The sequence below is a fragment of the Manis pentadactyla genome, chromosome 12 (genome assembly GCF_030020395.1).
Source record: "Manis pentadactyla isolate mManPen7 chromosome 12, mManPen7.hap1, whole genome shotgun sequence".
NCBI classification, from domain to species: Eukaryota; Metazoa; Chordata; class Mammalia; order Pholidota; family Manidae; genus Manis; species Manis pentadactyla.
In genome coordinates, this window is record NC_080030.1 from 102,652,380 (window position 1) to 102,667,860 (window position 15,481).

General features: G+C 33.1%; 1 protein-coding gene across 3 annotated transcripts in view; it reads right to left on the reverse strand.

Annotated features, from left to right (window-relative positions):
• ASCC3 (activating signal cointegrator 1 complex subunit 3) overlaps positions 1–15,481 on the reverse strand; it is a 275,119-nt gene that overhangs the window by 170,939 nt on the left and 88,699 nt on the right. For all 3 annotated transcript variants that reach the window (XM_057489450.1, XM_036890362.2, XM_036890359.2), the window contains exons 12-13: positions 7,886–8,062; positions 1,455–1,526 (exon numbers count right to left, since the gene is read on the reverse strand). In XM_057489450.1, coding sequence (XP_057345433.1) covers positions 1,455–1,526; positions 7,886–8,062 — 249 coding nt within the window. The remainder of the gene's footprint in view (positions 1–1,454; positions 1,527–7,885; positions 8,063–15,481) is intronic.

Below are 15,481 nucleotides of genomic sequence, written 5' to 3' on the forward strand. Positions count from 1 at the left end.
TAATGGCAACCTAATGAATGGGCGAATATATTCGTAAATAATAGATCTGATACAAGATTAATATCCAAAAATATATAAACAACTCAATAACAAAACAAAAAAAGAATCTGATTAAAAAACGGACAGAAGACCCGAATAGATATTTTCCCAAAGAAAACATGCAGATGATTAACAGACACATGAAAATATGTTGACATCACTCATTAGGAAAACGCAAATCAAAAGCACAATAAGATATCACTTCCCATCAGTCAGAATGGCTAGTACCAAAAAGAAAAGAACAAGTGTGTGTGAGGCTGTGGAGAAAAGGGAACCCTTGTACACTTTTAGTAGGAATGTAAACTATACAGCCACTATGGAAAGCAGTATGGAAATTTTTAAAAATTAAAAAATAGAAATACCACATAGTCCAGTATTTCCCCAAAGAAAACAAAAACACTAATTTGAAAAGATATATAAACCCTTATGTTTACTGCAGCATTGTTTACAATAACCAAGATATAGAAGCAACTTAAGTATGCATCAGTAGATGAATAGATAAAGAAGATAAGGCATATATACACAGTAGAATAATAGTAAGCCATAAAAATGAAATCTTGATATTTAAAAACAATATGGATGGATCTAAAGGGCATTATGTTAATTGAAACAGGTCAGACAAAGACAAATAACATATGGTTTCATTTAGATGTGGACTCTAAAAAAACCAACCAAACAAAAAAACAGAGATAGACTCATAAATACAGAGAACAAAATGATGACTGCCAGGGGGATAAGCGAATTAGGTGAAGGGGATCAAGACTAGTTATAAAATAAGTCATGGGGATAAGAAGTTCAGCTTAGGGAACACAGTCAATAATATTGTAAAAAGTTTGAATTGATAACTACAGTTAACCATGGTGAGCATTTCTTAATGTATATAAATGTCAAATCATTGTGTTGTACATCTAAAACTAACATAATATTTTAATATTTTGTTAACTATACTTCAATAACAATTTTTTTAAATAAAAATAAAACTGCTTAATTCCTAAATGCTGTAAAATAACACAAAACTTTATTATATACATTTCAATTGATACCAATTCAAGAAAACAATTAGAATAATATAACATTTAAAATGTTTGCATTATGTAAAAAAATACAAATTAAAATTTTTGAGATGTGACAGAAGACTGGTGGTTATTTAAAAGATTTAAAAAAACAGATATGTCAAAGATGAAATCCTTCTCTCCCTTACCTAGTTAATAAAAATGGTAAACAAAATAGCATAAACAATCACTATTCAGGTGACATTATCTATGAATATTTTATGACTTAGATGGCTGCTCATTGGAGCCAAAATATATTAAGTAATAAAAACTGAGTTATTAACTCAGAATTCAAGAAAAATTTTAAGAGCATAAAAATTAATCATTCTAATCATTAAGCATTCTCTAAAAGATAAAGTGTACCTGGTGTCCAGCCTTTACTTGCTTCAGAACACTTTCATAGCATACTTCATCCATGTTATTTAATTGCTGTACCTTAAAATTTTTTAAACATGAAAAATATCAAATGGAGCAATTATGAACTTTCTTACAGGCAACACTTTGACAGTTGCAATGCACCTTTTTTTTTTTAACTTTCAGACTAGCTAGAACGCAGAAACAACAAATCCTTTATAAATATTAAAATATAACAACACAATAAGAAACAAACAAAATGTAATTTAGAAATACAAATAAAACACTTCATAGAATACTTTCATAGTACTAACTTTCTAAGAGCACCAAGTTTTTTAAAGACAATAATTTTAAGGATAATACACTGGATATAGATATTTTAGACTAATTTTAACATGCTTCTTTTCTGCTTTACCTGGAAAAGCCCATTCTTCAGGCTATTCTTCATATTTTTCATTCTATACACTATAGAGCTTTCTTGTGCAATTCTCAAAATCACCAGAACACTACCAGTAGAATGTCATGGCGTATAAAGCTGAAATCTAAGTAAACACAGTGTTTCCACAATATAATACAGAGAGTGGTAGATATTTTTCTGCAGTAACACTTTTCATATTAGTTGTAAATATAATGCCAAATTCATGAATTAAGAAAGGGTCTAAACAGTCTAAACTCACAATTAAGGAAACTAGAAAAAGAACAAATAAAACTCAAAGTAAGCAGAAGGAAGGACATAATAAAGATCACAGCGGAATTAAATAAAATAGAGAAGAATAAAACAATAAAAAAAAAGCAATGAAACCAAGAGCTGGTTCTTTGAGAAAATAAACAAAATAGATAAACCCCTAGTCAGACTTATCAAGAAAAAAGGAGCACATACAAATAAACAAAATCAGAAATGAAGAAGGAATAGTCACAACAAATATCAAAGAAATACAAAGAATTATTAGAGAATACTGTGAAAAATTATATGCCAATAAATTTGACAACCTAGAAGATATGGGCAAATTCTGAGAAAAATACAACCTTCCAGATGTGACCCAGGAAGAAACAGAAAATCTGAACAGACCAATTACCAGCAATGAAATCGAACTGGTAATCAAAAAACTTTCAACAAACAGAAGTCCAGGACCAGATGGCTTCCTAGATGAATTCTACCAAACATTTAAAAAAGAGTTCATATCTATCCTTCTTAGAGATTTCCAAGAAGTAGAAGAGGAGGGAATACTTCCAAACTTATTCTGATGCCAGCATCATTCTAACACCAAAACCAGGCAAAGACAGTACAAAAAAAGGAAATTATAGACCAGTATCCCTGATGAACATACATGCAAAAATCCTCAACAAAACATTAGTAAACCAAATTTAAAAACACATCAAAAGGATCATCCATCACAACTAAGTGAGAGTTATTCCAGCGATGCAAGGATGATATAATATTCATCAATCAAACAATATCATACACCACATTAACAAAAAGGATAAAAAACACATGATCATCTCAACAGATGCTGAAAAAGCTTTTGACACAATTTGACATCCATTCATTATTAAAACTCTCGACAAATGTGTATAAAGGTTACACACCTCAATATAATGAAGGCCATATATGACAAACCCACAACTAACATAATACTTAATGGCAAAAAGCTGAAAGCTTTTTCTCTAAGATCAGGAACAAGACAAGGATGTCCATGCTCATCACTCTTATTCAACATTGTACTGGAGGTCCTAGCTACAGCAACAGACAAAGAGATAAAAGGCATCCAAATTGGTACGAAGAAGTTAAACTGTCACTATTTGCAGATGACATGATATTTACATAGAAAACCCTAAAGACACCACCAAAAAACTATTAGAACTAATAACTGGATTCATCAAAATTGAGGGATACGAAATTGTACACAGAAATCTGTTGTGTTCATATATATTAACAATGAACTAGTGGAAATAGACATCAGGAAAACAATTCCACTTACAATTGCATCAAAAAGAATAAAATACCTAGAAATAAATCTAACCAAGGAGGTAAAAGACCTGTACTCTGAAAACTATAAGACACTTATGAGAGAAATTAAAGAAAACACAAAGAAATGCAAATCTATCTTGTTCTCATAGATAGGAAGAATTAATATTGTCAAAATGGCCATCCCGCCCAAAGCAATTTACAGATTTAATACAATCCCTATCAAAATACCAACAGCATTTTTCAATGAACTAGAACAAATAGTTCTAAAATTCATATGGAACCACAAAAGAACCTGAATAGCCAAAACAATCCTCAGAAGAAAGAATAAAGCAGGGGAGATTACGCTCCCCAACTTCAAGCTGTAATACAAAGCCACAGTAATCAAGATAATTTGGTACTGGCACAAGAACAGACCCACAGACCAATGGAACAGACTAGAGAGCCCTGATATAAACCCAACCATATATGATCAATTAATATATGATAAAGGAGCCATGGACATACAATGGGGAAATGGCAGCCTCTTCAACAGCTGGTGTTGGCAAAACTGGACAGCTACATGCAAGAGAATGAAACTGGATTACTATTTAACCCCATACACAAAAGTAAACTTGAAATGGATCAAAGACCTGAATGTAAGTCATGAAACCATAAAGCTCTTAGAAGACAACATAGGCAAAAATCTCTTGAATATAAGCAGGAGCAACTTCTTCCTGAAAGAATGTCCTTGAACAAGGGAAACAAAAGCAAAAATGAATTCATGGGACTGCATCAAACTAAAAAGTTTCTGTATGGCAAAGGATACCATCAACAAAACAAAAAGGTATCCTACAGTATGGTAGAACATATTTGTAAATGACATATCCAACAAGGGGTTAACCTCCAAAATATATAAAGAACTCACACGCTTCAACATCCAAAAAGCAAATAACCCTTTTAAAAAATGGGCGGAGGATATGAACAGACACTTCTCCAAAGAAGAAATTCAGATGGCCAAAAGGCACATGAAAAGATGCTCCACATTGCTAATTATCAGGGAAATGCAAATTAAAAACACAATGAGATATCACCTCATGCCTGTTAGGATGGCCAACATAGAAAAGACTAGGAACAACAAATGCTGGAGAGGATGTGGAGAAAGGGGAACCCTCCTACACTGCTGGTGGGAATGTAAACTAGTTCAACCATTGTGGAAAGCAGTATGGAGTTTCCTCAAAAAACTCAAAATAGAAATACCATTTGACCCAGGAATTCCACTCCTGGGAATTTACCCTAAGAATGTAGGATCCCAGTTTCAAAAAGACATATGCACCCCTATGTTTACTGCAGCACTATTTACAATAGCCAAGAAATGGAAGCAACCTAAGTGGCCATCAGTAGATGAATGGATAAAGAAGATGTGGTACATATACACAATGGAATATTATTCAGCCATAAGAAGAAACCAAATCCTACCATTTGCAACAACATGGATGGAGCTAGAGGGTATTATGCTCAGTGAAATAAGCCAGGTGGAGAAAGACAAGTACCAAATGATTTCACTCATCTGTGGAGCATAAGAACAAAGCAAAAACTGAAGGAACAAAACAGCAGCAGAATCACATAACCCAAGAATGGACTAACAGTTGCCAAAGAGAAAGGGACTGGGAAGGGTGGTTGGGAAGGGAGGGAGAAAGGGAATAAAGGGCATTACGATTAGCACACATAACATGGGGTGGGGGCATGGGGAAGGCAGTACAGCACAGAGAAGACAAGTAATGACTCTATAGCATCTTACTATGCTGATGGACAGTGACTGTAATGGGGTATGTGGTGGGGACTTGATAATGGGGGAATCTAGTAACCATAATGTTGCTCATGTGACTGTTAATGATACAAAAATAAAAAATAATAAACGATATATGCAGCCTTATGTTTATTGCCACACTATCTGCAACAGTCAATGGAAGCAACCTAAGTGTCCTTCAGTAGATGAATGGATAAAGAAGATGTGGTACATATACATGATGGAGTATTATTCAGCCATAAAAAGAATAGAAATTCTGCCAAGTGTTACAACATGGATGAATCTAGTGGGTATTATGCTCAGTGAAATAAATCAGGTGGTGATAAACAAATACCATATGATTTCACTTTCTTGTGGAACCTAAAAAGAAAGCTAAACAGAATGAAGAAAACAGCAGCAGACTTACAGACATTGAGAAGTGACTAGTGGTTACTATGGGGGAGGGATAGGCATGGGTGGGTAGGGAGGGCGAGGGGGATAAAGGGGCAGAAAAATTCTCAATCATAGTAATTGGCCACAGGGATAGTAGTATAGCATGGAGAATGTAGTCAGTGATTCTGAAACATCTTGTTTTGTTGACAGATAGCAACTGTACTAGAGGGGGTGAGGATTTGACAATACGTGTAAACTGTTGAACCACTGTGCTGTATATCTGAAACCAATATAAGAATGTATATTAATGATAATTCAGTAAAAATTTAAAAAATTAAAAAAAAGAAAGGGTCTGATTTTCCCTACTAATGTTGAGAAAGCTTCTAACCAAAAAGATAAGGTGGTTAACCTAAAAAGGAATATGCGTGTGACCATATCCCTCTAATTGACATTTACTAAGAGAGTGGAAAGTGGCAAAAACAGCATATACCTCTGAAATGACTATAATTTAGATTTTTCGTTTTAACAAAGACGGACATTATGAAATTCTTATGACATAAGTGAGTAGTGAGATAATCACAAGATGATTTACTCCTTAATAAATGATTCAAAAAGCAACTCCTCCAAATAAAACTCCCAACAATATTTTCAGTGTATTTTAGGTTGAGTTCTAACCAAAAACATTATTTCAAATTAGACAGATCGTGCATACCATTATCCCTTGTTCTTGTGTAACAACTGAATCCCATCAAGTTTTTGAATGAAACTCTGAGAAACCTACAAGGATTTCTACAAGAAATAACTTATCAACAACTGGTCAGAAAATATGTTAAATAGGACCCTGGAGAAATGTTTAATGGTTACTAACTGTGTATTTCAGCTGTGTCTAAAAATAATAAACTTTAGTGAGGCAAAAGTCTATATTTAAACTAATATAATTAATTTTCTATTTATACTTTGTAAGATATGTAAAAGTTTTTAAAGTTTTGTCAAATTTATGACCCTTCAAAATAATTATGACAGTTCCTCATCTAATACCATTTCTTTTATGATTATAATACTAACATGTTGCAGTGAAAATACTTTGAATTTAATTAGCCTTAAGTATCTTATCAACTTTTATGATAAAATAAAAATATGATTTAAAATGGCTATCAAGCACCTAAAATTTTTCTTCCCTATTTCTGTGATAACCATCTGCTATCATTTAAGTTATAAAGGTGAAAGAACAATCTAAGGGTATAAAGAAACAGCTCTACATCTGTCCTAATGATACATTAAACTAAATAATGAAATGTATATTAAGACTTAAGTGAAAAAAACAAGCAAGTCAACAGTGAAAAGCACTTGAAACAATTAATGAATGTAAAATATGCATATCATAACTATTACCATATCATGAACTATTCTTTTGTGCATAAGTCTGAAATGTGTCCCTATAATTCTAAAGATATCTTACTTTCATGCAATATAGATGCAACTGTTAGAGTGACAATTGCTTCTGATATTTTTTAGCTAAGTATTTTATTTGTAATAGTGTTAAGGTAAAAAAAATGTCCCAATTTTACTATCAAAATTATTTTTAGACAAAAAAGAATGTAATACATTAAAGACCAAGGTTGGTACAGTTACACATAATTCTATTTTGCTTTCTTTTATAAAAAGTCATATGGCTGGTGAATCTTCTCCTAATGTTATTTCTTCTACATTATGAAAAGTATTATTAAACTGAATGATGAATGTATAAATTTTAAGGAAAATAGTCCTTCTTGATATACTGAAAGTCTAAAATAAGCAACATAATACTGCAAATGATACATGGTAATACTGTTTATAGAATTAGATAAACTTTTCAGGCATTATGAAGAATTTCAGAAATGCCATATATATATAATTAATATGATGATTATAAAACATTATAAGGGAAATAGGGCACCCACCTAAATAGCTGCTATTATGAAATTATTTTTTAATTGCATAAAAGACATTATTTATTCTAGGTGATCAAAATCTGTATTACTGGTTTAATTAACAAAGACATTTCTCATTGGCCTTCAATCACATCGAAATAACTTTCTGAAACATTCTTATATATAAGTCGTATTCTTAGCTAAGAATACAAAATATAAATTGCAACTATAAGCAACTTTCTGGAGGATTTACTCTACTACACACAGTTGAGGAAATGTGCTTGATTTTGTTTAGCATGTTATATTTGTAATGTTTCTGAAATGGTCTAATCCCAAACGAGTACTAAACAATACATCAATAAAAATTTTTTAGAAAAGTATAATCATTAAAATGAATAGTTACCTTATTTGCACTTTTAACCCCCAGAAATGTCTGTCCAAGAGGAACTGGTCGAAAACGGCCGTCAAAGTAGAAAAGTCCAATGCAGGGATTAACATGTAAAAACGTAGCAACATCGAGGTAGTTGGGTAAGGTTGCAGAGAGTCCAAGAATCCTTATCATACTCTGGGTGGATTCAACCTGTATGGGTTATATTATTTAATGCATGAGGTATAGTCAACCCATCTGTATTTTTACTAAGTTTGAAATACATTTTAGTTTAGTATACAGTATAAGATACTCACAATAAAACAAAATCCTCAAAGAAATATAGAATAAAAACATATAGTCTAAAAGACACATAATATAAAACTAGTCTAAACATGGCATCAGGAATAACATAAAATAATTAAAAATGTAATCTCAGGACATTTCCTAAAGTTGGAAATTCTTAGCTAAATGTTTTTTTTTTTTTCCTAAAAATGTAACAAGATGAGTGACATGGGTTAGGTTTTAGTGTAAATTTTACGAATTTATAATTTCAGGTATTAAAAATATGTACTTTTTATTCTGAAGTCTAAAATTTCAAAATCATTTTAAACACAAAAACTCAAAAGCCTGAAATAATTCAGATCAATTCCAGTGTTTAAAAAATTTTAATTAAAAATGCATAATTATATGATACAAGTATTTGAAGTATGTAAACTATTATATGACACAAATAATTGATATATTGACTACAAATATTTGAATATACATATGTTCAATGAAAAATTATTTCCAGGGAAGTAAAATTAAAAAAAATTATTGAGAACCCATTTATAAAATCAGTATTTTCTTTCTCTTATTATAGATTGCTTACTTAATAATTCTTTGCCTATCATACTCATAATAACATATAGTTGAGTATATCAATAAAATAGATGAATTCTTGAGAACTAAATACAAGTAGCTATCCCATCATCACAAAGAATTTTCCAAATTAGTAAGCCAATTATCATCAAGCACATTAGAGTCAAATAATTTCAAACTGATAACAAAACACAGGAGTTTGATTGTATGGAACATGGGACAGCCAAAACATGGGAAAAAATTGCAAACCCCTCAAAGAAGGTATTAAGGCCACATTACTTATGTTCACTGGTGTAGTACAATATTCAGATTTTGTTTTTAAACACTGCTGATAACACTGATTAATTTGTTCACCAATTATTTATTAAGCTCTTAATGACAGGACCAGTGCCAGTAGAGCAGGGGCTTAGAGTCTATGTGTAATAATGACAAAAAACACTGTGATGTGTCTGTCCTGTTAATAACAGCCCTTCCATGAGAACAATGATGAGAAATCACTAGTTAAACCTGAGTCAGTCAGGGAAGGCATATTGAAGTAATGGTTACCTGCATTCGAAGCTAAGAGGCCAGCAGACAGGCAGGTAGGCCAGAAAGAATGCTGAGTTTAGGGTCCCACATTTAGCAAAACTAGTGGTATGAGATGACAGACGATGTGGTTGGAAATGTAGAAATGACCATGAAAGATCTCACATGCCATGGAATTTGTCCATTTTACTGATGATGAACAAACAGTATCCAGTTCTCTCCCAGTCAGGTCACCAGGTCTAATCCAATGATAGTTTATAGCATTCTTCTTTAAACGTTTTTTTTAATTGAAGCACAGTTGATATACAATATTATATTGGTTTCAGGAATAAAACAGTGATTCGACAGCTATCTACATTATTAAATGCTCACCCCAATAAGCGTAGTTATTATCAGTCAACATACAAAGATGTATATTATTTTCACCTTTTTAAAATTCCTAAACATTTAGCAGAAGTTCTGTCTTTTTAAATTTTGTTTATTCACAGGTTTTTTATTTGTGATTAGATTTGTTAGAGCTTTATCTTACTTAGTTTCTTAAAACCTAGCTTTTAAGAGTACTATTTCTATTGTTTTCCTGCATCATATTTAATTTTTTCAACTTTATTATTTTTTTCTATTTGCTTTCTTCAGAATATTGTTCAAAATTATCTACCATTTAAAATTTAATAATGTATTTATAGTCCCTCCATTTGTTTCATTTTAGAGTATGATTCTTACTCTGAATTATAACTCAGACTCTATTTGACAGGTTTCCATCATTTTCTAAAGAGTACTGAGTCTGTCTCCTCTCTGCTCCTTCCTTGGTCACTTACTGACTTCTAAGTGGCAGGAGACTGGTTTTTCTTTTTAAGTGGTTGGGTTGTAAATCTTCATTTATCAAATACAAAAAGTATAGAATGTATATAAATATATATGATTGTATGTGTGTGTAGCATTCCTTTATCTTATGGAATTTATTTCTAAATTTCTACTATATGCTGTAAAGACTATGATCTTTTCAATTTCTGCTTTAAAAAAATTATCTATGGAGATCTGAGATGAAGATAATTTACCTGTTCATGGGGTATACAATCTATATGTTTGATCCCTTTACCACATTAATTGTCTTCAAATTCTCTACAGTAGCAATACAGGAGTTAGCATTTGCCAGAAGAAGTACTGTTTTATTCATCTACAATCTTCCCACTTTAGACTGGGTTATGAAATGTTGTTAAGGGGAATAATTTAGAGGACTAGCATGACACAGTACAGGAACATTCACACCTAAGCCCTAGGGTTGTGGCATGCTATAATATTCCTTCTGTCTGTGTTTTCACATCTCATCTGCTTTCATCTGTGTATATACTAGGCTTCCATGTAGAAGTCTGATTTTAAAAAGTTTCTTAGCAGGGGAAATGTTGGAAAATATCTGAGGTGACTTTAAAAGCACACATGACTTGGAATGAATTTGTCAAGTTAATTATCCTAAGACTAAATTTCCTTACGAGAAAATTCATATAAAAAGATTTACGTTCTTACAATATTATCATTTTTAAACATCTAGGAATGTTTAAGGCATTCTCACTTTCTTCCTCTCATAAGGAAATAATTGGAATTACTGGAAGACATATACGTAAAATTTTAATTTTTTCTTCGGTTTTTTAGATCCCTTCTACGTACACCTAATTTTGGTCAAAACGATTACATCATGCTGCTATCCTTAAGTTTGTACCTAAGTGAGCGGTTCTCAATGCCGATTTTCCTTGGATATTGTGATATAATGCACAGACAAGTCTGGAAGTCCAAAAGCCTGGGTACACTCCCTGACACAAATGTTTTCAAACAGGTGCTAATATGAAGTCTGGTACTGTAACTTCCAAACTCATTCTGTAAGTTCAGAGGTTATACCTGGGGCTATGTGAAGACAAAGTAAACCACAACCTATGAGATCTAATGGCTCCCTAATATCACCATGTAATTTTAGAACCTCAACAGAAGCTACACTGTGTTAGAATAGCTTTCTACGGTTTTCTGTGCTAGGTTTAAATGTTGACATGCAATGTAAAACACTGCCATCTACTGGGGACATCTGGTTAATTCAAAAAGAATAAACAAATGGTTTTTTAATAAAAAGTTATAAACATTGCAATAACATGGAAATATGAGAAGGATCACATAACCCCTTTTGTCAAGGAGATGAAAATCTAGTAAGAGGTATAGATGAAGGCAGAATTAATTATAGCAAATTGTGAAATTATAAGGAAGACTGATATACTATAAAAATGTACAAAGGGAGGGAGTGCAGGAACACAGAAAAGCTCTAATTCATTCTGAATGGTGAACTAGGAAACACTTCAGGGTAGATACTTTGGCAGACTGAGAAGGTCAGTAGGTTTTTCAATAGATGAGTGTGTGTAGTGATAGAGATACATAGTTTTACATTTATAATCCTTAATCTCATAACCAACAACATATTTATTCTGTCATAAATGAGGTTGTTTCATCTGTGAAAGAGGGCCAATTGCATTGGAAAGGAAGTGGGAAGGGGCAAGTTTTATGCGGCTGGAAGTGAAGGCAGCTAAGGAGTATGCAGAAGTCAAAATCAGACAGACAGATTTGGGCTTCGACAGTCCTTAACATCCCAGTAAGGAATCTGAATACTTTTCTTAAGATAAAAAATAGCAAATCAAAGATTTATGAGCATAGTAGTAATAAACTATATAGTTAGAATTTGATTATATTGTGGAGATGCCAATGTCTATGATGAATATATATTTACATATATATAATATATATTTCTATATCATGTATTAAGATGTATTATATATTTATAAAATGTTACATATAAGTCTATAATATATAATATTTACATACATTATTTTCACATATTTGACATTATTTTAACATCTATAATTTTAAGGTAAATATGGAAAATATACATTTATAAAATATTTGGTAATGATTGCTTCAAGATATGTATGATACACAGTGTTGTGTGTTTGTGTATATAGATACAGAAAGTGTTAGCGGCAGGCCTGCAATCTGTCTGCCCCTTCAACTGGGGGTGCTCAGGAAAGAAAGATGTGCTGGTCAAGTACTCTTGTAAACATGCTAATGACAGACCTCCTGTTAAATGTACTACTGATATTTGCTTGGCCTCTAATGTTCTGTAGTTGCGGGCAAGTCCTTATCTGCTCACTGCTTTTGGCTAATGGGGGTGGTTGCTCTAGGTGGCTCAAATGCACGTACGCCTAGAATGTATGCATTCATGTGGCATGACCCCTGAAAAACATCACTGAGCTATGTTAAGTATCAGGGTATAAAATCAAAACATTTGTAATCAAATAATTCTCTTTTGTGTAAGTGGTGCCCTGCATGCTTCTTTTAAGACTTCACATGGAAAATCTGGGCTAGAGCAGGTTCACTGCAGCAAGAAAGGGCCTGGAAAGTAGTGACGGCAGTTTCAGACCTCTCCATGCTTCACCTTTGTCTCACAACTACCTGTGACCTTGAAACTATCTTAAGTTGGATAGTAGCTAAATTCTCTGATTTTTGCGTACCTGTTTTGAATATTTCAACCCTTTGTGTTTTGTGTGTCTACATGTATATTCACATATTTTTAATTTATGGGGTAAAAAGTAAACATGTCTCAACCAACCCTGTAATACCCCCAAAATATGTTGTTGGTTATGAGATTAAGGATTATAAATGTAAAACTACGTATCTCTATCACTACACACACCCATCTATTGAAAAACCTACTGATCTTCTCAGTCTGCCAAAGTATCTACCCTGAAGTGTTTCCTAGTTCACCATTCAGAATGAATTATAGCTTTTCTGTGTTCCTGCACTCCCTCCCTTTGTACATTTTTATAGCATATCCACCCCCCACTATAAAACCAGTTTTATAGCTTGCTGCATGTCCTTCCAGGTAAAGGCACCCTACTTTACCCCAGCCTAAAATCCAAACATAAGGAAGAACTCTGTTAACTATCTCCACAGCACCTCGAACTAAGTGGCTGGCACGGAGAAGTTGCTTAATAAATGTTCACTAAATTCTATCACATCATTTTTCTTTACACAAATGAGATTGTCATATCTATATATAACAGCTTGCTTTTTCAGTGAAGAATATTACAGATATCTTTAAAGCCTGTTCACATAGATCTACCTCATTTTTTTTAAGACTTGCAAAGCAGCATTTAATTATATGACTGTTAATATCAATTTATTGAACTACTTCTTTTGTTTTGGACATTGGAGTTGTTTTTAACATATTTTGCATTAACAAGAGAGCTGCATATGCTGTTCATACATCCATGTGTTCATACTATTATTCCAGATTCCTAGAAGTGCAAATAGAGGTGACTTGAGAGTGGGCCCTTTCAAACTGCATTCTTTTTTCACACTGGCCAGTCTGACTAAAGAGAAATGTCTCATGTTGATTTGGATTACTTTTAAGCATTTTTTCTATGATTATCAGTATCCTTATTTCTAATGTAAAGTGTTTTCCCCAAGTTTTATGAAAGTATGTATTTCTTATTACTTTATAATATAAAGGACATTTAAACATTGTTTAAATAATAATTATAATAATAATAAAAGTAATAACATATATTTTGTTATTCTTACACTTTAACTTTTTTGGAGGTATCTTTACCAGTCTTTAGTTCTTAATATTTACATGTCTACATGTGTCCTTTATATAACCTTAGGAGCTTTGCATTTTCCATAGAACTGTTCTACTCCAAGGTTATTAAAAAAATGCTCTTTTATATTTTCTTTAATGCATTGAGAGTTTTGCTTGATAATGGTTAAACCATTGCCCTATCTAAAATTTTATAGTATAATTTACCAGATGAAAACACATTACTTTAAAACATTTAAAAATGTAATATAATTTCCTAAAGTTTTGTACTGCTTTTTTATACGAAGCTCCCACACACAGATCTGGCTCAGAGATACATACGGTATGAAATATAACAGAACGGATGCCTAGTCACTGGGGTGAGGGAGACTGCCAGGTAGGGGAGAGCACCTGAGTGTGACTCCCAGTGTTTGGGCCTGAGAACCAAGTGGTCGTGATGCATACGTAATACACACGGAAGGTGACAGAGGCATGTTAGCAAGACATGTCTATGGGACATCAGCGTGGAGACGTACAAGTGAGTTTGCTATACCTAGAAGTCACTGGGGAAGATGTGGACTACACAGAGAGATTTAGGTGACACAAGCAGAGAAATGTCATTTTCCCAGGGTAAAGATTTGGAAATAAAAAAGAAGATGGCGAGTCTTGGAGAATGTAAACATTTCAAGGGTGAGAAAATGAGACAGCAAAGGAGCCTGAGAAAGAGCAGCTAAGTAGGTGAAAAAAAAAAAAAATTCAAGTGAAGAAAACCAGCACAGAGTGGCATCTTGGAGTCAAAAGGAAAAAAAGTTTCAACACTGAGGAAATGAAGCATCATATCAAATATCAAATATGAGTAGTATTAAAAGGTTAAAGAAAGGAATTGGTTTGAGGGCTATCTTTTGGATTTGGTAACTGGCAATCCTGGTAAAAAGATTTTATTACCTATGTTGGAACAATATGCAGACTGTAGTGGCTGAAAGTCAGAAGGGAAACAGTGGTGAGACGTTAGTATTTCCAGAAGCTTGGTGGTAAAAAGAGCCTCATTCAGTGGAAGTTATTGGAGAGGGACAGGTCTGAGGGAGGTTTTTTGGTAAAGATGAGAAGGATTTTCCAATTCTTTTATGCTGAAGAAACAGTGCCCACTGAGAGGGAGAAATTAAGACACAGGAGGAAGAAAAGGGTACCTTACAGACTGAAAGGCAAGGGAACAAGGGGGCCTCTTAAAGGATGAGGACTTAAATGACGAGTGTGGATTTGGGGAGGGCCTTGAGGTTTTTGTCTCAGTGGGGAGAGCAAGGAGAAGCAATGGAAAGTGAAGGAGTTCAAGCATGAAAGACACTATTTCCATTCAATAAAAAGTATTGTCATACAGGAATGAGACATGACAGTGGGAAGAGTCACTTAAGAGAAACAGAAGAAAAGTTGCTTAGAAGTTAGAGGGTGATCCCAATGATCCAGGTAAATTCAGAGTCTATGAATGTAAGTGACTCTAGTCTAACTCACTGGGCAATCGCCTCTGCTAGTGCTTAGCCATCTGGCTGGAGGCGCAGACACTGTTCAACTCATGCATGGTTGGAATTTTGCCAGGTACGGGATAAGTAAGTTAAGGTACTTGACAAAAGAAAACCTGG